We start from the raw sequence: 25,203 nt of genomic DNA, 5'->3' as shown, positions 1-25,203 counted from the left end.
AAGGTGAAGTACTCTCTGCAAAAGCCGATATTTTAACTCAACTTCATTTCTATATTGCTTGTCACAACACACATTGCAAATCAGCTTTACAAAAAAAAAAAAGTGGGGGAAAGATCAGGAATTTACACAAACTAAACCTCCAGAGGTTATTTTCACAGGTACCAAGCAAAAATAAAAGGCTTTACTTTTTTTAAGCTGGTCATAAACATTGTGTTGATTAAAGGAAACAAGCTAATATAATATATAGCCTAATATTTAAGAATTATGGTTATACTTTCGAAACGGTGTCAAAGCTGCATTTTAAACATTGACTCACAGTGCTGCACACTTGCTGGGAACCTATTAACATATTATTGAAGACACATTTTTAGTTTGCTTTTACAAACTGAGAGATGATTTAAAAAATTATTGTACGGGGTGCAGTTAAGAAGTAGTTTAAAAAATAACTTACAGCAATTTCCCGGCAGGCAGACATGGAAATACCAGTGCCTTCTATCTGTTTTAGTGCATACTCCTTCTCATCCTTCCTGTAGAAACACAAACACAGCATTACTAAAGGTGAGGAAAGACATCTCAACTCATACAGGAAAATACCATTACATCACATGTGTCACAACATTAAACAATTAATAAACTCTAATGAACTATTATTTATTGTATTTCATTAAATAATACTGACATGTTTATAACAATATATTTCTCATTTAATTATTAATTATATGGATTTAACAGTGTTAATCAAGTACTAACAATGTAGCCAATATCAAGTATTAACACGTTAGCTAATATCATTTACAACAAATGCATACCATGTTAAATAATGTGCAACTATGTGAAAAGTCAATTTACTTACTGCAATAAAAATATTTCCATAAAATTGCAATTCATCTAAATACATTGACTGACTTGTGTCACAGCATTAAACAATTAATAAACTCTAATGAACTATTATGTATTGTATTTCATTAAAATATTTAATTAAATAATACTAACATGTTTATAACAATTATATTATTTAATATTTAATATTTATATTAAATTATATGGATATATTTGAATTCATCTAAATACATTGATTGTTTACAACAAAAGTCAAAGACAATATATATCAGTTCATAAAATACATTTCTATAGAGTATTTCCCCAAAGTATTTGAACACTGAAGACAATTAAATATGTACGCTTGATGCCTATCTGTCACATTCTTAGATCGTTTTCTCATGTTTAGTATTTGTTTAATTCAGGTTTTCAGCTTTGTCCTTCTGTTGTATGATTGTTATTGCTAATTGGTTCTCATCGTTCTGTTCTCTTCTGCTCTGTTTCCATGGTGACACATTGCTTGATTGATTCAGTTCAGATGCTCATCGTGTAGTTTGGCTTGTTTCACTATATTTATACCTTGAGTTTCTGTCTGTTAGTTTCTCCGTTCTTGTCAATCTAAGAGTGGTTGTGTCATGATGTTCCTGCGTTCTTCGGGGTATTCTCCTTGTGGATTTATTAAAGACTTTTTAAGTGGTACTCATCTTCTTCTTCGTGAGAGTTGTATCTATAACAATCAACATTCCCTGACACTATCATTGCAATATATAACAAAAAAATCGAATTAGGGCTTTTTCGAATCATAACTTCTACGCACTGTTTGAGCAGAGAAACAACCAGTTTCTTTATCAAGGGTTTTATACCATGAAACCAGATAAGGTGGCTAGTCAGGTATGGTTATACCCAAACCTTGGGTTTTAGGCACCATGAAAGTGCCTCGAGTTTTAGTGGTGTTCATCGCCATAGTAACTTATGCTCCAAGGCATGTGATTGGCAAATTCTCTTGCGAAGCGTGAATCACACTTTCTCCGTTTCTCAAGGCATGTGATTAGCTAACTCACTAGCGAAAAGTGAATCACACTTTCTGTCTCTCAAGGCATGGGTTGTCATGCGCTCCACAGTTATTTTTGAGCTCAGAACCAAAGCCTGAGTTGACAGAGAAAGTTGATGATTAGCGTCATGGTACCAGCAAAGCCTGATTGGATGTGTTAGTTTGTCAACTCGAAACGAATCCCGTTTGTTCAACTATCATCACGGTACAGATCCCAGCTGTAATGATTTTCTTAAAGTTAGCGAATGATGAACAAATGATCTGTGAACTTTTATCTTATAATACTACTATCTGAAGCAAACTTTGTTGCAGTTTCTCGTATAATTCACATGATTACTCATGCTTTTTTTTGCTAAACTGGTAGGCTACTTTTGCAATGATTTTTAACCAACAAATGATATTGAACAAGTCCTCCTTAATTTCACACAAGTGTAGTTCATCACATTAACTTCTGACATTTCCTGCTAACATTTCACAACCACAAAATGTCTCTATTTTGTTTTCTTTTTTAACACTATCTATATTTGTATCATTTAAAAAAGAAACTTCTTGAAATGTTTTACATGCATCATGCTTCTAAAATAAACAATATTAGGTTTGATGGTTAGTGATTTTCCAGTGTCGCTGAAGTGCCCAGATCCACCTGGGCGACTGTATGTCTGTGTTTATTTTAGGTGCTGCGATTTCTTTAAATTGATCAATTTTTAAATGTCTTTTTTCCCTCAGTATCCAGTGATGGGTGGCATCCTGTTTGTTTGTTCGAGTGCAGAGTGTCAAGGGGAACGTGACGCTTCAAATATGCAAGAGAGCGTCATGCAAATATAACATTCAGAAGTGCAATGCTTGCTGACTCAAATGCAGTGCTTCTTTAATGTCTCTAATAATAGTGAAAGTGAATTGTGTAATTTCTGTGCCACTCCATCACCAGGAAGAATAGCAAATATAATGACTAGTGTCTAGCCGTCTGCCATTGGTGAGACAAACAGACCAACAGTCTTAATTGCCTCAAATTCACATCATTGTTTGAGCCAATGTTGTAGTGTCTGACTTTATTCTGGCATTACATCGCTTACCCACCCCAACATCCTTATGATACTAATGTACATTTATCCAACTATCAAAAGTCTTTCTAGAAAACAAACAAACAAACAAAAACATTTTCTTATGGCATTTTCTTATGCGTGAAGTTAAAGCGGCATGCTAAAGTGATTTTTACCAAATAACAGGCAATCTTAGTCGAAGTTAGTAATTACAATGTGTTGTGAACTTTTTTCTCCCAAAGTGTAGAAAACTCAGAAGCGTAGACCAGGAGACTCGGGTTGTATCTTAAGCAGGTTTCTTTATTGAGAACACGAGCTGTGTGTCGCTGTAGTCTTCCAAGCTCGTCTGGAGTCTGACTAACGGAAACGTTCCCTTGCAATTTATATACATTTAGGGGCAGGGCTTAACATTGTGATGAACAAAGCATGTAAATGATGTATACAGGTTTAGGAACCTGCCCTATACTGAGAGTGTTACCAATTCCAATCCAATCAGACTAGAGAACAGGAATGGCAGGACTCTCCCGCTGAGACAAAAGCTCCCAAGAGCCACCAAGAGTTTCAGTAATCTGATTCAGTAATCTGATCTGAATCTGATTCAGTAATCTGATGAATTGTTTAGGTCCTGAGTACATTTTTGAAATGTTTGAAAAATATAAACCAAGCAGGACTCTTAGATCAATGAACTCAGGTCAGCTAGTGGAGCACAGAGTTAGAACAAAACATGGAGAAGCTGCGTTTAGCATCTCTGCTGTACACGACTGGAACAAACTACCAGAAGATCTTATAAATATATGCTTATATATGCTATATAAATAAACTTGATTTGATTTGATTCATTTAACTTACAATAGAGAGAAACAGGAATGCTAAATTCAACAGAGAGAAACAGGAATGCTAAATTCAGTCTCTCTATTTTAATTTTTCATGTGATGTTATGTAAAGAAAAATAGGATCAGCAGATCTTAAATATAATCTTAAATTTGTAACCCTTCAAAGGTATTTTTTTTTTACCAAACTGTACCAAAACGTGACCCTAGAACCATGAAACAAACTTAAGGTGTGGTCACATTTAAAGTTGTTCCGCATTTTATCAGACAAAATCCAGTGAGTTTAAAAGATATCCAAAAGGCCAAGAATTTCAGGTACAGATGAAAACATTTCCCCATGCAGATTTGCCAACCACGCACCAACAGAGCTGAACTAAGCTTCATACGTCAGTACGCCAGTGACACTAGACATTTTTGACCACACCTTCAGAAATCATAAAAAGAGATCACAGTCATCCTACAATCATCAGACCAATTACGAAGAAAACAATCACTGTTCACCATCAAATAAATGCTGATGCAACACTGCACATTCATATGTGTATTCAATCACATTCAACTCATCAGCTCAGTAGACTTGTGTGTTTCAGTACCAAATGTGCAGTGCTGGTGGTTTAAATCTTTTATATTTGTTTTGTATCATGTTATTTTTCCCTCCTGTAGTTCACATATCGCAGTGTAGTTGCACATGACCATTTGGAGAGCTACTCGCATATAAAACAAATCTCCAGCCCTGGAAACCTGACGTGTGGAAGAGTGATTATATCACGATCAAGATCAGTACAAACAGCCAATTAGACACCAGCATATTTTGCGTTGTTCCTCACGATATAATCTAAGGGATGACTTCAGAAGAGTGTTGTTTTTAAACCACATAATGTAATGCCAAGGTTGTCTGCCACAGCGGCTAAACTTGTTCAATTTATTTAATTAAAATAAACTAAAACAAGCCACACAATTGCTGAACATTTTGCCACAGATTAATTTCATTCAACTACTGAAATATGTAAAATTGAAGTTTACTAAATTGATGATGGGACTACATGAATCATTTTAGTTGCAATAACTGAACCGGGCAGTGGAGTGATGTTTAGTCCCCAGCCAGCGTGCCTTGCATAGGATCAGAGCATCAAAACCAGATCAGAGCCAGATCAAAGCATCAGAGCCAGATCAGGGCCAGATCAGAGCATCAGAGCATCAGTGCAAGATCAGGGCCAGATCAGAGCATCAGAGCATCAGGGCCAGATCAGAGCATCAGTACAAGATCAGGGAAAGATCAGGGCCAGATCAGAGCATCAGAGCATCAGGGCCAGATCAGAGCATCAGTACAAGATCAGGGAAAGATCAGGGCCAGATCAGAGCATCAGAGCATCAGGGCCAGATCAGAGCATCAGTACAAGATCAGGGAAAGATCAGGGCCAGATCAGAGCATCAGAGCCTTATAAGGGCCAGATCAGAGCATCAGTGCCTGATCAGAACAAGATCAGTGCCAGATCAGAGCATCAGTACAAGATCAGGGAAAGATCAGGGCCAGATCAGAGCATCAGAGCCAGATAAGGGCCAGATCAGAGCATCAGTGCCTGGTCAGAACAAGATCAGGGCCAGATCAGAGCATCAGAGCATCAGTGCAAGATAGGGCCAGATCAGAGCATCAGAGCATCAGGGCCAGATCAGAGCATCAGTACAAGATCAGGGAAAGATCAGGGCCAGATCAGAGCATCAGAGCATCAGGGCCAGATCAGAGCATCAGTACAAGATCAGGGAAAGATCAGGGCCAGATCAGAGCATCAGAGCCAGATAAGGGCCAGATCAGAGCATCAGGGCCAGATCAGAGCATCAGTACAAGATCAGGGAAAGATCAGGGCCAGATCAGAGCATCAGAGCCAGATAAGGGCCAGATCAGAGCATCAGTGCCTGATTAGAACAAGATCAGTGCCAGATCAGAGCATCAGTGCCAGATCAGAGCATCAGTGCCAGATCAGAACAAGATCAGGGCCAGATCAGAGCATCAGTGCCAGATCAGAGCATCAGTGCCAGATCAGAACAAGATCAGTGCCAGATCAGAGCATCAGTGCCAGATCAGAGCCAGATCAGAGCATCAGTGCCAGATAAGGGCCAGATCAGAGCATCGGTGCCAGATAAGGGCCAGATCAGAGCCAGTTAAACATAAACATAGCCATTATGGTTAGACTGTGTCTTAATAACTAGTATGAACAACTAGCCGTTAGTTAAGAGTAATCAGTCTTACTTTTAGGTATGAAATTCGACCAAAGTAAATTTCTATATAACTGACTTAAAAAAGTTAAAGAAAAATAATGATGACTAGTCTTAGCAGTTTATGCAACGGGGCCGGCCCCTCAGGTGTAATTATGTGTTTTTTGAGTGAAGGGAAAGACCTGCTGATGTTTAATGTTCAGTTATGCTTGACATTTAAAAGAGTTTCTCTAATGTTGAGGTTTTGTGGTTAGCATTGTGGTGAAGAAGAGGTTTTGGATGGATACATGAATGAAGTCAATAGTGTATGTTGCTTCACTCAAAGAGAAATAGCTTTGCTAAGTAACTTCGGAAACGCTTAATTTTACAGTACAGTACTTACAGTGTACTTACCTAGAAAGTACTGGGTAATATAAGGTAAGTACATGGGTTAAGGGTAGGTTTAGGGGTAGGTTCAGGGTTAGTACCTAGTTATTACCCAGTTATTGTAATTACTAGAATAAGTACATATGTACATGGGAAACAGGACTGTAAAATGAAGCGTTACCGTAACTTCTTGCTTGAATTGAACTAAATCAGAACTGATGCAAAGAGAATAAAGATACAATAGTCTTCTGTACAGCTTTTCATAGCTGAATGAACTCATTTCATAATTGATTTACAGTTATTGAATGGAGCTGAATCATCACTGTACAGACTTCCAGCTAAACTATGAAACTATTGTCTTTTTTAGAGCTGCTTTACAGCAGAATTGAATTGATTCAGTCATTTCCTGTTTATCGCCGTAAAGCTGCTTTGAAACAATCTGTATTATACAAAGCGATAGGCCTATATTTAACTTGACTTGAATATGTCTTGATTTGTGTGAGAATATTTTTTTGTTTTTGTGTGTAGTTGATGTGGGAAAATAGAGCTATTATTCAGTCATGGCATCAATTGAGCATCAGTAAAAAAAACCACTGTCTCAGATACACTACTTTTATCCATTGATCTGATAAAGTAGTAAAGATAAACCAATTGATCAATATATGAAGATTCTTCCGTAGATGGTTTTACCATTTTTTTTTTTTTGTAAGTATCATTTCAATTTCACATTTAGATGTTATGTTTGTTATGATTAACAAATAATCTATATAAGTTATTATACTCTGATCAAAATCTTTTTAAATCACATTTTGGTTTATTCATATCACATATTCTATTATACAACATAACGGTGTGATTGTTCTAAGTCAACAGAAGTTAAAGGCCCGCTGAAGTGCCTTGAAATGCGCAGCATTATTCAGTGTGGTGACGTAATTTCCACTGAAACAGGAAGACGGGGCGGGACATATTGAACAGCCCCTCCCCTTTTTAAAATAGCCAATAGCGTTTAGTTTATATCAGGGTTCAGCCAGAGCTGTTGAGCTTGTTAAAGCCACAGTTTCCTCTTAATCTCTAACCATCTCTATTCCTAATCTCCACCATATCACTTTAAAATAAAGCATTCTGTGCAGAATTCAGACAGGTCCGATATGTTCATATGATTCACTCTGTGCTGTCGTGTCTCTTGGACCGGATCTGCGGAGGTTCGTGTGACCAGTCTCCCAACCATTCACCCCGATGGAAAGCATATTTACACTGTCTGAGCCATTCCCTATCCACTATATAGTGCACTATCTGCCAACTACTATTTAGAAAATAGTAATAGTGTGAACAAGTGACCGATTTCAGCCACAGCTTCAGTGACTACGGGGCTTTAGATTCTAGAGAGCTTATGATTGGACAGACAATCTGATGAGAAGCTGGAGTGTAGAGTGATGTCATCAAAATCACTGATCCATATTGGCGGAAGTGAGAGACTGTACGCTTTGTACGGTTATTTCTTCTAAATGCGAATGTTGTCATTGTTTTGAAGCACACTAGCTTATAGATAACCTTGAGGCTAACATATTCATACTATACGGCAAAAAACTTCAATTTTGATTTCATGGGGACTTTAAACTGCGCCACCAGGAAGTCTTTTCCCATGTTGCTTGCAGTTTGTGCAGTTGGAGGAGAACATGAGCCACTGCAGGGCCTTCCTAAAAACCCAAGGCCACCTCGCTGACACTCGAGTATTTTCACATACGTCACAATAACACCATTTTTAACGGGCATAACCACCGGTTATTGGTTCTGGGTGGAACTTGCTGAATCCGCTATGAGTGACTCCAGTAACTCCTCATGTTACTTCTGCACAACTGAACAACACAAGAATGAACACATATACTGATGAACATTTGAACTCCCGCAAAAATGTACATGCTGTATTTATAAACTCTAGCACGTTAGAACTTCTGCACACTATATAAACATAAATTCATAAAAACACGCGAACTCCACCTTTTTTAATTCAGAACTGAACAAATGAACATGTGAGCTCCTGCACATCTGGATTCCTGGGCATATAAACTCCTGCACAAACGAAAAACTGCACTTATAAAAATATGAACGCATGAATTACTGAGCATTCTGATATATAAACACGTGAACACATATCACGTTGGTTTGGGGGGTGGACCGTTGAAGTGCGTCCATGAAAACAAAAACAATCACACAGCGTAATTCCCCCGATACACAAGAGCATCCCGCACACACACACACACACACACACACACACACACACACATACATACATACACACAGTGACAGCAGAAGCGCGTGCAGTGAGTGAAACGCGTCGATCAATCGCGTGTCTCTTACCCGTCTTTACGCTTCGCTTTATAAACATGCCCGTATGTGCCGCGACCCACTTTACAACCTTCATATTCAAACAGATCTTCCACTCTCTCCCTCTCGGCGGCGAGCTTCGTTTTGAAGTCGTAGTCCATTTTAACCCATAAATATTTCTTACTTTACAATAAAATAAAATATTAATTATTACATGCATTAATTAAATGATCCGATCGTTTTATTACCCCACCATTTCCTTGTTTGGGATTTTGGTCGGCTCCGCTTAATGGTCACGTGTTCGGTGACGCAATTTATTGTCGCGGATGGCCTTCTGGGAAATGTAGTGTTCTCAGATCAACCCGCCAGTTTGAGTTAATGACAATAAGACGTGTGTAAAACTACAACGCGCAAATCGCGATGTGGAACTTCCTTTGTTGTTACATTCCCTTTCATAAATGTATTTTCTGGTTGTTGGTATGTACAAACATAAGCTGTGATTGCAGCATGAGTACACTATTTAACTCTTGTCCTCACAAATGTGACGCATGATGAATAAAATGTGTAAAATGCACAAACAAACCTCCCTTTTTCCTTCAGTAAACTAGTGAATAAACGGACACCAGTTACTTGTTTATGTCTATGCACTGGCGCAGCGTTATAGCAACGCAAATGTTATCTCATCTATACAAGGGCATGTGCCGCGTGAATTCATACGCAACATCTAATTTGATTGACAACAGGCACAGCCAATCGCTGCCCAGACGAGCGCCGCCTCTTGGCCCTGATTGGCCACAACGATGATGACGTTAGCTAGTAGGTAATAAAAGCTCCGCGCAGTTTGCCATTCTGCGCTTACACAGTATGGCCGGCGATATTAGCTAGCACTCGCTCACGGTATTCTCTGCAAAAGGGAAGACGGTAAAAAAAACAAGGCAACTACATCTGGACTGCTCAAGGACTGTAACTAAGCTAATAAATTATAACTACCAATAAAGGACTAATTAAATTAGGATTCCATCCGACGCTTTAATTTCTGTTGTTGGAGTCTGTTTGTGTCACGATGGAAGAGGACAGCAGTGCACACTTCTTCGAGGGGACCGAGAAGCTCCTGGAGGTCTGGTTCTCCCGGCAGGACGAGGCCAAAGGGACCGGGGATCTGCGCACAATCCCCAGGTGGGTGAATCCGTATCAGGCTGGATTTAACCGAGCCAGATTTACTGACCTGATTCACAAAACCCTGCCTAAAACATTATAATGGTGTTAGTAATGTTAATATAATCGCTAATAGTTCAGTGGGAACGAGAGCGGGTGAGTGACATGTGGCTCTGACACTCGTGGCATGATCAGCAGTTTTGGCCATTTTTGACACACCATCCCCCTTTTCACCCATTCATTTGTGCTGTCATGACTGGAGCTGAACCTCGAGCCCCGATTAACTTTTTCTGCAGCGCGTACTTAAATTATTCCATCATCAACAACATGTTTACCAACATCTTAATGCATCTAGCAACATTAGGCTGGATCTGGTGATATCTCGTTATCATCGCTCTAAGATTTTCAGCTATATCGTGCGAGTCGTCACTCGGTTAGATTGATGCTTTGCTGTTTTAGGCTCAGCTCTGCTTCTATCTGAATCCGTTATTGGTGTGCTTTAGCGTGAGTGAATGTTGATCAATTGATTAGCTAGTGGCTACCGCTAGCTGATATATATATGGCGCCATAGCAAACATCTCATCCACCATCATATCTGCTGTATCTGTGCTCTTAAATGAATGGATTTATTCTGTTGACCAAAAGAAACAACGCTTATATGATTCAATGCTCATTTCCTCAAGTGCTTTTAAAAAGGATTCCTCTCTGAACATTTTTAATCGCAGAGACGTGAACACATGCGTATGTCACTGACTGCATGTATAGGCTCTATTTTTGGGAACTATCATGGCGGTTGATCCTGCGCCTCAGAGCCTGCATGTGAAACTCACGTGGCTGCGTCACACGCCGTAAGCTCCGCCCCGCGCTGTGATTGGCCGAGAGTTCCGCTCGCTCATTGGTTGATGTCTAGTGCGCATTACAGCTCGACAGCTGCAGATTAATGTGCACTGTTGTGAACTGATGAATTAATGCAGACGCACAACAACATCGTCGCTTTAAACATACGCAACATCAAGGAAACGTGCAGGAATGGTTGAACATTTGTCTTGATTTCTACATATTACAGTGTTTTTATTACAAATGAGAGATGCATGAAATAAAATTGCTGAAAAATAAACACTTTTTATGTAGTAGATTTATTTTACATTCATTAAAATATGTGTGCATTACAGTTGGCAGGGCTAGATGGATAGATATCTAGTAAATGGATAAATATTTTGTTTATGAAAATTATTATTGGTCAATACTGATATTCTCAAAATATTGGCAGATTTATCAGTCTATTACTACAAAAACATCCTGTAGTGATACCATGAATCATATTAACAGCTAAAACCTACGATGATGCTACCAAAAAAGGGTTGTAAAATAACATCGCAAGACGTTTCCAAAAACATAGTTTATTTTACATAGTGTATTTTATATTTATACAATTCTTGTACTTTTTTGTACGGTTCAATACTCCATAATGTATTAATAACCTTAAAATAAAAGGCTTTTCAGCTCATTTAGACTAAGTGTGTAAAATATGAATGAGGACATCAGTTCCCGGATGTGTCTGTAGTATCCTGGCATGAAGCTGTCCCTTTAGTTTCTCTGAAGTACTGAAAGCTGATCTCTGCGGTTTCTCTGGCTACGGCTGTCTTAATGACTCATGAGGGTATTAGTTTACTTCTGGGAAAGCGTTCGTTAACCCTCTAAGAGACACTAGAAAGAGGATCATTAGTGTCGGAGCACAGCCGGGATCCAAATAAGTCAGGAGGACGTGGAGCTGCCCCTCCTCTTCCTTCAGCATGAGGAAGCACTTTCTCCAGTGACTCCGTTCATAGCTGGTGCTTTATTATGTGTTATAAAAACACACAATCAAATAATATTTTTTTGTTTTTGACAATTGCAGCTTTATTGAAAATTAATCAATGTTTTGATTTCCTTTATCTTGGTTTTCTTCTCACATCACGGCTCATATTTCATATCAACAAGTACACGTAATATGTTATACATTAGTAACATTCAATTTAAAATAGTTTATTCTTAGGTCAAATTATCGTTTTTAAAAATGTAATGTTTAAATTATGTATTTTTATATTTTGAGATTGAAAGCATTCCTGGACAGTTTTAATTAGGGATGCACGATATATCGAGCACCATATCGGTATCGGCCTGAAATTAAAATTTGGCCTATATTAAAGCCAATAAATAAATGATTATTTATTTAAGCTGAGACACTTTAGATGCCATGTTTGCCATGATGGCTTTTAATTGCTTGAAATATGATTGGAAGAGGGGAAAATACAGTAAAGTGCAACATGTGCAGCGCAAGTCTGTCATATAAGCTACATACAATTTTAATATAACACATAACGTTATAAGTGTGTGCTTGGATCATGGCTTTTAATGTTGAGCCTTGCTTTTGTAATCAGGCTCTCAAAAAGTATATAAAAATTTGGATTTAGATTTACCGGCCAATATATCAGCGTTTAAATATAAAGAATTATTGGTATCGGGCAAATATTTTAATATCGGTGCATCCCTAGTTTTAGAGCTGCACGATTCTCCTATGATTCTGAACAGATAAAATAACATGCAATTCTGACATCTCTAATTCTGTAGGTTCTGACGAAATGTTTATTGCTGCAGTCTATGTAAAATGTTTAATTTGAATGAATTAAAAAAAATCGGTTCGAGTGAATGATTCAATAACTTAAATACTTCACTTGTTTTAGTTACTGGATGAATCAGCATTTTTGAACATCTCTTGAATGATTCAATGCCAAATACATTTTAAGTCACTTGTTACCACCTGGTGGTGTAACAATGTAATTTATACAACCTTTATTTGAAGCGCCAAGTTACGAGCGCCAAGCGAGTTATGTTTGGGACCATTTTACACCATCATGACTATAAGTTTGCATGTGCATTCGCAGCCTTTTGTTTTGAGCGAATTTAAGTTGTAATATTGTGTTTATTTTGTGTAGGCCTATCTATATCTGATTAATCTCATATAGGATGCATTTGGTTAGAAATTAATGTTAAGTGTACAGTGATCCGCTTCAGCGCGCGCAGCTCAAACGGTGTATAATGACTATTGGGACTGTCATATTACATAACATTATAAAGAGAACAATATTGTAATAAAACACTGAATTATTTTGGTTTAGTTGCTGTGACTCGTTGCTCCAGGAAGAGCGCGTCCACAACTTGAGTCTTTCTGAATGGCACGTAACTTAGTTGAAATTCACTTATGCATTCTCATAATTTTGTACAGATACAGTTTGTAATATTATGTTTATTTTGTATATATATGATTAATCTCACATAGGATGCGTTTCTTAAATAACGCGCTAGCAAAGTGCTCCAGTTTACCGGTATTCATTCATTCAATGGTGACACATTGTATTAGTCGTTTTTTGATAATTCAATAATTAATTTAATTAAATGATCAATCACATCGAAACATTTTACAATCCTACTAGCCCTTTATTTAGATTAAAAACTATTCTCATTCATTTGGTGAGGAACATGTAGTTATGAGCAGCATTTGAAGACCCTGTCATGCAGTATTAAGAACAACGATTAATTGATCGTTAATTTAAACGAAGATTGATCACATTAACACATTAAATCATGATACTGTGTGGTTGAAATCATTTCTGCTCTCTCCAGATCAGCGGCAGGGCAAACAAAGATTTGAATGTTGCCATGAGGTGATCTCACTTTCAGAGGTTAACTAAAGTCCCCAAGTCTTTGGTTTAAACAGTTTCACACTGCCTAGCATCAGCGGAGCATGAGCAGCATGCTTGTATGGTTTATGGTTAAGTGGTTTTATTACGTTAATAATCAAAAAGCACATCTAATGAATTGAAATTTAAAAAAATATGTTAAAATGGTGGTTTTTATAATTTCATTTCTATGAAATGTTTTTTCCCCCCAAAAATTCTGTATTGTATATTTTCTGGTAATCAAGTAAAGACATAAAAAAGTTAGTTTAATTTTATTTTATTAAAAGATAAATTAAATGAATGTTTTACTGAGCTACTGTTAAACATGGAAGAAAAATGATTATTCCTTAAAAAATAAAGTTTTGATAACTTACTATTAGTGTTAGTATTACATTGAGACATATCTAAATTGTACTGTACAACAGTAATATATTTCTGTCTAGTTAAACTGAACTTTTATTTTGACAAGTGGCCGTGAAGACCTCTTAGTTTCCGTGATGATATGATATGATAGTTTTTTTTTTCTCAAATGAAATGGTAAAATGATCAAGTGACTCTGAGTGGTTATAATTACTCTGATTTTCTGTTATAAACCATAGATAAGATCAAACAGCGCTGGCGTGGAAAATCAGGAGAAACATTGAAAGAAAAGGTTTTTCAATCCATAAATCCCCAACATTCCACATGGATTTAATGTAGCAATGCTAACTGTAACCATGGTATTGTGGCAGAAATGGTTGAATGTTTTTACATAATTTCAGGGTTCAACCTTCTAATTGAAATACAAGCACTTTTCAAGGACGTTCAAGTGCTTCTCACATTTTCCAGCACTTTTAAGCTTTAAATGTGAATGATTGCATTGCAGATCGATTTAAAGTGTGCCCCTAAATTTTCTGTTAGGGGGGCAAAAGTGCTACTAGTAAAAAATTTAGTTTGGAGCCCTGTGATCGCAACTTTCTGTGGTAGAATGTTTGTATGACACCAACCTGTATAAATACTTGTTGTAATAGCTGTGTTATAGATAGAATTATGTAAAAATACAATGGTCATCACAAAGTAACCCGCCGTCCCCTTACAACCACTTAAGCTTGAGCCAAATGTGTGTAATTTGAGATCTCTACCGCCCGAGTTCAACAAAAGCCAGAATATCTGCACAGAGCAAATGACCTCATCCACACACTACAACATCCACCCAATCTGCGACATCCACCCAATCTGCGTTCATCCTGGCCATTTGTGCTGAATCCTAAAATGAGCTACATGCTTCATCAGTGTCTTCTTTTTTCTTTTTTTACAGAATGTCAAAAGGTCTAACTTTGGAAATATTTGCCATTGCTGCAATGTTTGAAATGTGATTTTTTTTTTTCAAATATAAAAAGTAGCTTACCTACTCGGATTCATGGTGAAAATAATAGATTATTGTTTCCTAATAATAAGTGAGGCCTTAATTTTTCTCTTTCTGTGTGCTTTTTCAGATTTGAGTGGGACAAACTTCTGGAGAATGTGCATTGTTTGATTATAAGTGTGACAAAGACTGACAAGCAGGAAGCTTATATACTCAGGTGAGCTTTTGACATTGTTGTGTGTCTGTCTGAGGTCAGAAGACAGGATTGTAATGATGACGCACTAATCCTTCCGCCCGTTTCAAAACTGCTGTCCTTCTTTCATTGACCAACACCTTAAAATCAACATGAAATTAGGATTTCTCGCCACCGAGAAGTGTAATAAATCCAGTGTCTGAATAGGTTATTTGTAGTGACATTACTGCTCAAGCTGATATAAAGATAAAAAAACTTTTTCTTATGTGAATATTGTTCAGTTAAGTTAAATATGTTCCAAATGCTTTAAGTAAAGGTGTTTACTTTAATGAAAGATTTCACTGGCTCGTTGCTGGATAGACGCATAAAGCCTTGGTGTTCTTGCAAGCACTGAATGTTTATATCTTGATTGTGCTAATAGCGATTGCACACTGACCTCGGTCAGCGCTGATAAGCACGCAGTAGTGTTTCAGCTCTGAGATAAGACCAGTATGAATGGCATCTGTGTGACATTCACCCCATTTAGTCATGGGGTGGATGATTCAGATGCTGTGTTGTAAATGCGTCCTGCTAAGCGTACGCTAAGCCATTTATTAGGTCTGAGAGACAGAAGGGTCAAAGGGAGAATTTGGCTCGAAGCTGTTCATAGCTATCCGAAAGAAATTACTTTACATATTGGCATTTAGGTATTTTTGCAAAAAAAAAAAAAAAGGAAGAATATTTAATCATTAGCATAATTTTATATGCATCAGTTTAGTATAACCAATAAAAATGCTGCATAGTGGTTTCCATAGACATTTTGAATGAATCTGTTAACCCATTAACTGAGATAATTCTAGAGAACTGATTCCTAGAAATCTCTCTATAGGCATTTTTGTTATGGGTTGTAGTGGGTGTGAAAAAGTGCATTCAAATCATTGATATTCAAATTGTTTATCTTTTAATATTATTGTAAACCAGTCCTACTCGACTCTCTCTTTCTCTGTCAGTGAGAGTAGCATGTTTGTCTCCAAGAGACGTTTCATTTTGAAGACATGCGGAACCACCCTCTTACTGCAGGCACTGGTGCCACTGCTGGAACTGGCTCGTGAGTACTGCGGCTTTGATGCCATCGAGGTAACACACACACACACACACACACACACACTCTGGTTTATGTTTAGGGAAGGGGATTTATTGCACACTATCTCCAATCACAGTAATGCGAGATAACCCACTTAAGAAGTTCTGCTCGCAACGCATCAGGTTTATGAGTTCACGTGAGATTTTACAGTCACACTGAAGAGAGTGAGCTTCAAATGAGTCATGTGATGTCATTAAGATGAATCATTGGTAGTATTCAGTATGAACGCAAACTCATTAGCTGCGTCTGAAATCCCACACTTCCCTACTGTATAGTTGGTGAAAAACTGTGTAATAATAATGTTTAATTTACATAGTGCTTTTCCCAAACTCAAGGACACTTAACAATAACAGTAAGGAACAAACAGTCACTTCATACATAATAAATGGACAGTAGACACTTGCCCAGTCCAAGACATGAGCGATTGCAGTTGCATATCACATTTCAGTCGAATACAAACAGACACAATCACAGGGAAAAAAAGAAAAAGCATAACACCGTTTACAGGCAGCATAGAAGGTGGGCATTTGAAGCAAGGGTCAAATGCAGAAGTCTAAGGAAACATGACTTTAATAGTTAGTTATGGAAAATGTTTAAGAAAAACATGTTCTGACCGATAATACTGGTTAAACAAAATAAGTTTTGAGTTTAGACTTAAATGTGTGACAAAAGAAGTGTCTGAATTCACAGTACTTCTAAAAGAGTAGGGAAAAAGTCGAGATGGTCCTCACTGCAGAACATGAAATCCACGGGGAGGAGTCAGATCCAAATCCAACTCCTCCCACCTTACATATACCTAAACCTACCCATCTCCGCCCCTGATCCCTAAACCCACCCCTAATCATACCCATCTCCACCCCTTGGATCTTGATCCGACTCCTCCCCGTGGATCTCATGTACTGCATTGAGGTGCTTCTGAAAAAGTCCCCGGATGACCTACTACTTCTGGTGAGATTCTGAAGTGTGCATACGATGGATACTTTACTATCCCATGAGGCCACTATACGTGTAGTACGTCCGTATTACACTCATACTATATAGAACATGTTTTTTTTTCCATCGGTTGTGAAGTAATTACTTGAAGACCTACTCATGAGTGTTTCAGATGCAGCCATCAGTTTCCCTCCCATCTCATGTTTTCCATCATCATGTCCCTTTAGGGGGTCCGTAGGCATGTCTGTGTTTGTACAACGTGTCTTTATGACTTGATCATCTCTTTTTATTTCCTGTTTCAGAATTTCTTCTATTCTCGTAAAAACTTTATGAAGCCCACCCATCAAGAGTTCCCTCACCGCAACTTCCAGGAGGAAGTCGAGTTTCTCAGCCAGATTTTTCCAAGTACGTTTTCATGAAAATGAGACAGCAATCTGTGTATGAAATGGTGATAAGTGAGTATTATGTCAGATTGAATGATAAATGGATCTTGATGCGTTTATTTTCTTTTTGTGCGTGCACAGATGGAGCAGCCTATTGTATGGGGCGTCTGAACTCAGACTGCTGGTGAGCTTTTACATCATCTAGACTTCACAATCTCGTCTGGCTGCAGATAAACCGTTATTACGGAAGGTTCAATGTTGCACTGGAAGGCATTGGAATTTTTCTTTCTCTCACTATGAGGCCAAATTTTAGCATTGGGAAGTTTTTTGATTAGTGGAGAATTTGGCTAAACAACAAAACTGACATCCATTTCGATTTGACATTTTCATGGTGGTCTGTGTCCTGAAGGTATTTGTTTACGCTGGAGCTGCCGGAATACTGGGAGAATAAGCAGGCAGACCAGACACTAGAAGTTCTGATGAGTGACCTTGACCCAGCTGTGATGGACCAGTTCTACATGAAAGACGGTGTTTCTGCTAATGATGTCACTCGTGTACGGTTCACTTCTGCTCTGCACTGTCATGTGTTTTCAGTTTTTGCCAAACGACTGGTCCGTTAGTTAGATCAACATTTACTATGAACATTTCAAAAAGCACATAATGTTGAAACAAAGACCATGGTAGTACTTTGATCATCATTGAACTACCACGTAAATTAGGGATGCTCCGATTGATCGGACGCCGATCATGATCGGCCGATATTGGCTAAAAATAGATTGATCGGCGAACCCCAAAAGCGCCGATCACGTGACGTAATTTACTTCGCGCGACTTTTTCCCACCTGTAGCGTGGTGCACGGGCACACAACAGCAGAGTGGAGCTTGGCAGTGGCAACATGAGTTCTCCTTCACCGGAATGAATAGGGAGTCTCCCAACGGATTGAAGCGCGCGTCCGAGTGAAGATCGTGCACGGCGTGAGCCACAACAGAACGCGGTATCTGCGCCACTGATCGCTGCGGCAACGAGCAGTTTGATAACTTGATAAAAAAACAACAACAACATTTCAGCGCTAGATCGCCTCTTATTTAACAAATGAACAAAAATGAATGCTCTGAGTTAACTGGAGATGTTTTTATTTATTTGTTTTGGTACATTCGTGCCGCGAGATGTTTCAAAAGTGGTGGTGGTGGTATTTTATTTTTTTCGATCTGACGTAGTTGGTTCCTCAACTACATCAGATTCAGATTATTTTATTTAATGCCATGTCAGCATTCAAAGCTATTTTCATGGCAAAAATTAAATTATAAAAATACAAATATCATATAAATACAATAAAACAAAACAAGTCATTTTATACAATATATATTTTTAAATGAACATGATAAAAAATCCAAAACCTTTTCAGGCAAAATCTCATTAAATATGTCCTTTAATGAAGTAACTTCATAAAAGAGCATTCTGCTCAACTACATCAGACGTTCATAATAATAACAGAAAAAAACTTGCCATAGTTTTGTCCTTTTATCAGTAGCCAGTTTTGGTGTAACAAGTTGTACATTTTGTTGCCAATTAGTAAATGTAGTGGGTGTATTAAGAGGCTACAATTTCCAAATATGCCTAAGTGTAACTTGATCCCCTCCCATTAGGCTGATCTGATGTGTGTTGGTCTGCCTGACCCCTCTTTGTTTGGAATAATTTAATGATACTCTGCCTTATTTGGGAAAGCTGGCCTACAGTAGCCTTAAGACATCTCATTTTCTAAATACAATTAAATAAACACATTTCTACAAATGGTGCAAACTCTGCTAGATTATAGATAAAAGATTCCCATTCCCCTGCCATTCTGTGATCGGCAATCGGCAGATCATGATTTTGGTGATCGGTAATCGGTGATCGGCCCCAAAAATGCTGATCTCTAATGTAGATTCTAATGTAGAGATGCTGGAGCATCTCTAATGTAAATGCCATGGTTTATGGATGCACAACACAAATTTTTTTTTTTTTTTTGTGAATTTAATGTAGGACTGGGCAATATGGCCAAAAAAATTATCAATCAATAATTGTCATGATATATGTCGATTTGTGCAGTTTTTTGCTCCTGAGTGACAGTTGTAGAAACCAGACAGTTAATTGTGGTTTTAAACTACTCTTTATCATCAGAACATGACAAACACTTGCCAAACGGGTGAACGTCTCACAAATCTGAGGTAGAATATTCAAAACATTGATTATTCCTGGTGCGCGGAGGAGGGAGGGTCTAGCTAGCCTCCGTTTTGTTTCACAATACTTTAAACGTCGACAAGAAGTGACGTCACCCGACATCGCTAAGAGCACCTTTAAATTCCATTATTACTTTAAAACATTTCTACATTATTAATACAATAAAAATTCAATATGAATATACCACATTTCTGCTACAAAAGCATTGTGCAGTTCATGGGCGAACAGGCCTTCTGTAGCAGCGGGAGTTTTCCCTGTACCAGGTCGTATTACCACAGTAAATCCATGGTAAATGACGGTGCCGCTTTTGGTGCATTAACATTATATCAAACTTTTGTTATACTTGCATCGAGGAAAATGGCATTGGTATGGTTCTGGTTTTATCGCCCAGCTCTACTTGAATGTTGTGTTTGCTGTCTCCACAGATGAGTGGAATTCGTGACCTGATTCCAGGTTCAGTGATTGATGCCACAATGTTCAACCCTTGTGGATACTCCATGAATGGAATGAAAACGGATGTAAGGAGACATTTAAGGCTGCGTTTCTTTATAAGAAACGTCATGTAAAGTCGCTCTGTTTTGATTAAGATTGGTTCTCTTTCTAGGGAACTTACTGGACGATTCACATCACCCCTGAACCAGAGTTCTCTTATGTCAGCTTTGAAACCAACCTCTCTCAGACATCCTATGATGAGATTATCCGCAAGGTCGTGGATGTCTTCAGTCCAGGGAAATTTGTGACAACGCTTTTCGTCAATCAGGTACATTGATTTGCAACGCAGTGACGCATCAGAAACATTGCACAATTAGACTGCTAGTATTATGATTATACATTAGGGACTGTATTCACAAAACATCTTCGTAAAGTTAGTCTCAGCAGTTTTGTGAATAAGTTTTAAGAGGAAACTCTTACCTAAGAAATTGTACTGCCATATAAGAGAAATCTTAGTGGTAAGATGAGATGTTTTGTGAATACGGCCCTAGTGCTGTATGCGCATTGTAAATGTTTGTCGTAGTAATTCACCTTCAGTTAAGGGACGCCAGTTTCTATTTCAGACAAACCAAACCGTTATTTCAGGAACTTTATTTTCCCCATCCATCTCTAATAAAATTCTTTGATAACACTTTATTGTTGTGTCCATTGTACTATCACACATTACATGTAGTCACTATAGTAATTACTATAAACTAACGACAACTAACCCTAGTAATTACATTTAGCTACTTAATATTACTCAGTACTCAAATATATAATTACACTGGTTACAGTTTATTTTAAGGTGTCCGTGTTGCAATTAATTTATTCATAAATATTATATTACTTGTGAATATATTTACACAACCGCCTGAGCGATGCATTGAATGTTTCTGCATTTCTGCAGTGCAATGGAGTTTTAGCGATATCAGTGTGTATGTGGTATAAAATGTATTTAATAAAAATAACTCGGTCACTGTTTGATTGTATTTTTTCCGTTACACTGTTACTGCAGTCAAGCCTGGAGTTTACAAGGTCCATTGTTAGTGAACATTCAGAGGTGACGTGCAGCTTCAATATCTTCACCGTTGGCATCAGCTGACGCTGTGATTCTGAGGGATCAAACTCGCTCTCATTAGTCTCGTCTCTTCCCAACAGAGCTCCAAATGTCGCAGTGTTTTCTCTCCGGCTCAGAAAATCGAGGGCTTCCGCCGCCTTGACCGCCAGTTGGCCCACTTCAACGACTACAATTTCGTCTTCACCAGTTACGCCAAGAATCGACAGCAGAACCAGAGCTGAACCTCTGAAATGAAGCGCAAGAAGAAATCGTGTGGCTGCGAAGAGAGACGGTGTCTGTGTGTGGAGTCTTCTGGCTGTAGATCTTCCCTGAGTTTAACATTTATGCATTCTTGTACCTATGATATCGTGCATGAAAGCTCTTCTCGTGTCCCTGTAGGTATTCTAGCCCATTCTTGCTGTGATCTTGAAGTGCATGTAGAGTTCTTGAACTTGGTGGTGTGTGTGAGGCATGTCACACCGTCCCAATACATGCAATGCTCCCTTCCCTTCCTGCAAGTGTCCCCTCGCATCCCCCACAGACAGGGTTTCCGGCCTCACTAGGCAAGGGCCCTGACGTGCTCAGACCAATCCAAAAGAGCCGCTTTCACCAATACACACCACGTGTTTTATATCGGTGTTTTGATTTACATTTGATTTCCTTTGACTTTGGTTTGATACATGACATTATTTAAATATACACAACTCACTACTGTATAGTTAGCTAACGTTTCTGTGCAGATATCCTAAAAAAAAAAAACTTTAAATATTCCTCGTTCATTTTTTTTTTCAACCTAGCACAGTCGTCTTTATTCAGTGTACTTGGAGAAGTGAATGTTGTAGAAGTTGAGTAACTTACCCGTCGCCTTCAGTGTCGACGGCCTGCTCTGGTTTTAGCTTAAGACATCTTAGCATTAAGCTGAACTTTGCTAATTCTGTTTGAAGATACAAAAAAAAGAAAATACTCGTTCATCTGATTTTCTTCAGCTTTCCAGGTTTTGTCGTTATTCAAAGTACTGGGGAAGTGAATGTTTCAAAAGATGAGTTGCTTAACAGTTGCCTTAATTGCCAACAACATATAATCTGCAATATATAACCATTATGGTGAAATTCGTCTTCCTTTCCTCAAAATGCCTTTCTCGTGAATGTATTGAGTGTGAAAAATAAAGAACATTAGTTAGTTGAAAGGTGTCTGTGCACTGAGGAAGCAAGGCTTTTTCTGAATAATGCAGAAGAAACCCTGTGAGCGAGTGTTTTGTCGTTGTGAAGGACCCTGGGCTGTCCGGCCTGCTGTTGAATTGAAACCGTTGGACAGACACTTTGCTTTCGTGTGCTGATCGCACAGCAAAGCATTTTTCTTTTTCCAAACAAAATGAGTTCTCTCTCTTTTTCTCTACAGAAGCTGGTAAGCACACAATAGGTGCACACTGATCTGAGCATGTCAGGGTCGACCCGGATCATTCCACACCCCACGGCTGCAGAAACGGCAGTTTTATTAAAAAAATTTTTGCAGTAGGTTTGTCCACCTCTCCAGATCATGCCCTCTTTGTGCATCTAGGGAAAGATTTTTGTTTCAATTTGCCAGTGCATAGCGTGTAGCGGGATGTTTACTGTGCAGTGTCTCTGCTTCAGCCACTTGTAACGTTGTTTAATTTCTGTTGGTACAATGTAACCAGCTTGGTTTACTGGTCCTGAGTGTGATGATGCGCAGTGGGTACGGTATTTATTTTGGCCCCTCCCTCATGCTGACGGAGAACCTGATGTTTCTGTTATGTCTCATTCATGCTGGCAGATCGGTTTGTCAAACATCTTTAGCTAGAGAAATCTCCCTACAAAATGCCAGTCTAGTAATGAATGTCTCTGTATGTTTACAGTAGTAGTTCAGTCCAAATACTGAAGCAATTTAATTTAACTGACACAACAAGTGTCACAGCTTGGAGAACTAACATCAGCATGTTCACATATCACCCTAGCACTTTCTGTGTGAAGGGTTGGTAGTTTCAAACATTTTTCTGGCCTTTATACGTGGGATTTCTACATATACACATTATACATTGATGTTGCGGACCAAGTATATATTTATATTTATATACTTTACCTTTTCTTTTTTTTCTGGCCCTATTCTGAGTTAGAGAGTGAACATTTCACATGTTTTGGACCTTTTTCATCTTTCTACCAGTTCTTCCCAGCCTGTGAAGGTTGATAAGGGAACTCTGGAGAAAGGGTTCAGCTGCGGGAATGTCACGGGAAGTTGGGAAGGGGAAACTTTGCTGTTCCAATTCTCTTGCTATTTCCTTGGTTGGTCAAGATGTGCTAAATATATCTGTACTAAGCGCTTGATGCTTTCAATAAATGTAATAACTATTAACTGTGTACCTGTGAATTCTTTATAAAAGTGTTTCATCAGCTTGAGTGCACTGCTGTATATTATGATATTGGGCAGGGTTAAGTATACTATATAAAACAAATTACATTAATAACATTTTATGGTACATAATTCAAATTTAGATGTATTAAATGTAGCTTTAAACAAAATTGTTAGAAATTTCTCAAGTAACTTTTTAACCTTTCAAAGAACTTATAATTTTAAAATAATTTTCAATAATTTCTTAATTTTTTTACCATATTTTAGCGTATGTGAATAAGTACGAGCGTGATGTCAAATAATGGGTTCAAACTAGCTAAAAATGACAAATCCTATTTATCACCCACAATAAAATTTGAACAACCCACAGACAGAAACAGATTCTATGTGAACTATGAATTAAAACTATACATAAAATGAATTCTGAATTCATTTTTGCTTCTAGAAGCCTTTTTAACAGCTTTTTATAACCAAAATACAATTAGAATTGAGTAGCCAATAATGTGGAGTATTTTTATTTGCAGTATTATGGCACAATTGAAAATTTTCAATAGGGTATTGGTTACCTACACTTCACCGAACATGGTTTGACAAATCTGCGATGAAGTATTAGATCAGCACCTGCTGTCTACTGCCACTGTGACTGAGGAATGATTGCCTCAAAATGTACGTCCATATGCAAGTTTGAGGGACTATTTAAAGTGAATGCAAGCACCTCTTAAGCTTACGTGCCAGTGATTATCCCTCCAGGCAGACGTTGTGTGTCCCTGCTCTACATGGTATATATGCATGAGCTAAGCTTTCACCATGATAAGATTTGTGTAAAGTGGCAGTTATAACTGCTGAAATATTTCTGTTGAAACATCCTAACCAAAACAACAGAAATTAGTCAATTTGAAATGACTAGTTGCATGACAGCCCAAGCAAACCACAAACTACTCTGACACCAACTTGCACCTCTATTTAAAGGTGCAGCAAGCGATTTCTCAAAAACTCTGTTGAAAGTGGAGTACACGAGTAACATTGATTTTGAGTGTGTGCTGCTGGCAACTAACAACTAACTCTTTGCTTGTATATACTCTTGTGTTCATTTTTTGTTATTCCTTGTCATTCGTTCACTATCTTTGCTTTATTTTTCGAGAAGCTTTATTTAGCTTTGCTTTTGCTATGATACAGACATCCACTCTTGCATTTCGGGGGCGGAGCAATCAAGGGAGGGAGTGTTTGTTTTGGTTGATTTCAAATATCAACAATGATTCCAAAAAGGAAATGGGGCTGAATAATGGGTTTGATGAGAAATTTCCAAAGTGTATTTTTTTATTTTTCCTTTTGACATTTGGCGTTGACTGCTAAATACAGTGAAGTGCCAGAGTAAGGCTCCAAAACCAGAAATTATCAGAAGTTTTTGATGAGAACGGAAAGCTTATCTGATAAACTTCTGTCGGCCCTATAAATCCATACAATTGACCCTTCACAGTGAGTTTGATTGACAGGCGATCTGACCAATCATAATCTGCCATTTTTGTCCGACAAAGCAGTCAAGGGAGTTAGTAGATTAACGTTGGAGGATTTGAACTTGAAAAACGGTGTAC

General features: G+C 38.0%; 2 protein-coding genes across 9 annotated transcripts in view; one reads left to right on the top strand and one right to left on the bottom strand.

The window, feature by feature from the left end:
* Positions 1-9,314, bottom strand: part of cdk19 (cyclin dependent kinase 19) — a 61,907-nt gene extending 52,593 nt beyond the window's left edge. For 2 of the 7 annotated variants that reach the window (XR_013200025.1, XM_077220935.1), the window contains exons 1-2: positions 8,679-8,926; positions 452-527 (exon numbers count right to left, since the gene is read on the bottom strand). Coding sequence is in view for 5 of the 7 variants with exons in the window: in XM_077220935.1 (XP_077077050.1) it covers positions 452-527; positions 8,679-8,806 (204 nt within the window). In the remaining 2 variants the exon portion in view is untranslated. Of the gene's footprint in view, positions 1-451; positions 528-8,678; positions 8,952-9,228 lie in introns of those variants that run through there. The other 5 variants (XM_077220933.1, XM_077220930.1, XM_077220931.1 and 2 more) reach the window with 5 other exon arrangements.
* A 168-nt stretch (positions 9,315-9,482) lies between these two features.
* amd1 (adenosylmethionine decarboxylase 1) lies at positions 9,483-23,614 on the top strand. 2 transcript variants are annotated; one of them, XM_077219668.1, is made up of 10 exons: positions 9,485-9,821; positions 14,995-15,081; positions 16,047-16,173; positions 17,416-17,518; positions 17,638-17,680; positions 17,906-18,050; positions 20,142-20,234; positions 20,321-20,476; positions 21,206-21,250; positions 21,349-23,614. In XM_077219668.1, exons 1-10 carry the CDS (start codon positions 9,709-9,711, stop codon positions 21,487-21,489), a joined length of 1,053 nt encoding a protein of 350 aa, XP_077075783.1. In that variant the 5' UTR covers positions 9,485-9,708; the 3' UTR covers positions 21,490-23,614. The 2 variants fall into 2 exon arrangements, with proteins under 2 accessions (XP_077075784.1, XP_077075783.1); XM_077219669.1 differs by lacking the exon at positions 21,206-21,250 and having other exon boundaries at positions 9,483-9,821.
* The last annotated feature ends 1,589 nt before the right edge of the window (positions 23,615-25,203 follow it).

The sequence above is a fragment of the Siphateles boraxobius genome, unplaced genomic scaffold (genome assembly GCF_051911475.1).
Source record: "Siphateles boraxobius isolate OS27281-9 unplaced genomic scaffold, OSU_SipBor_1 8, whole genome shotgun sequence".
Classification (NCBI taxonomy): Eukaryota; Metazoa; Chordata; class Actinopteri; order Cypriniformes; family Leuciscidae; genus Siphateles; species Siphateles boraxobius.
Note: the sequence above shows the minus strand (reverse complement) of the source record. Positions and strands in the feature narration are given on the sequence as shown.

Excerpts from the sequence above, each read along its gene's own strand:
- amd1 (XM_077219668.1), top strand. The coding sequence starts at position 9,709 with ATGGAAGAGGACAGCAGTGCACACTTCTTCGAGGGGACCGAGAAGCTC. Across the intron at positions 18,051-20,141 it reads CTGCTAATGATGTCACTCGT|ATGAGTGGAATTCGTGACCT; the intron begins GTACGGTTCACT and ends CTGTCTCCACAG. Across the intron at positions 20,477-21,205 it reads CAACGCTTTTCGTCAATCAG|TCAAGCCTGGAGTTTACAAG; the intron begins GTACATTGATTT and ends CTGTTACTGCAG.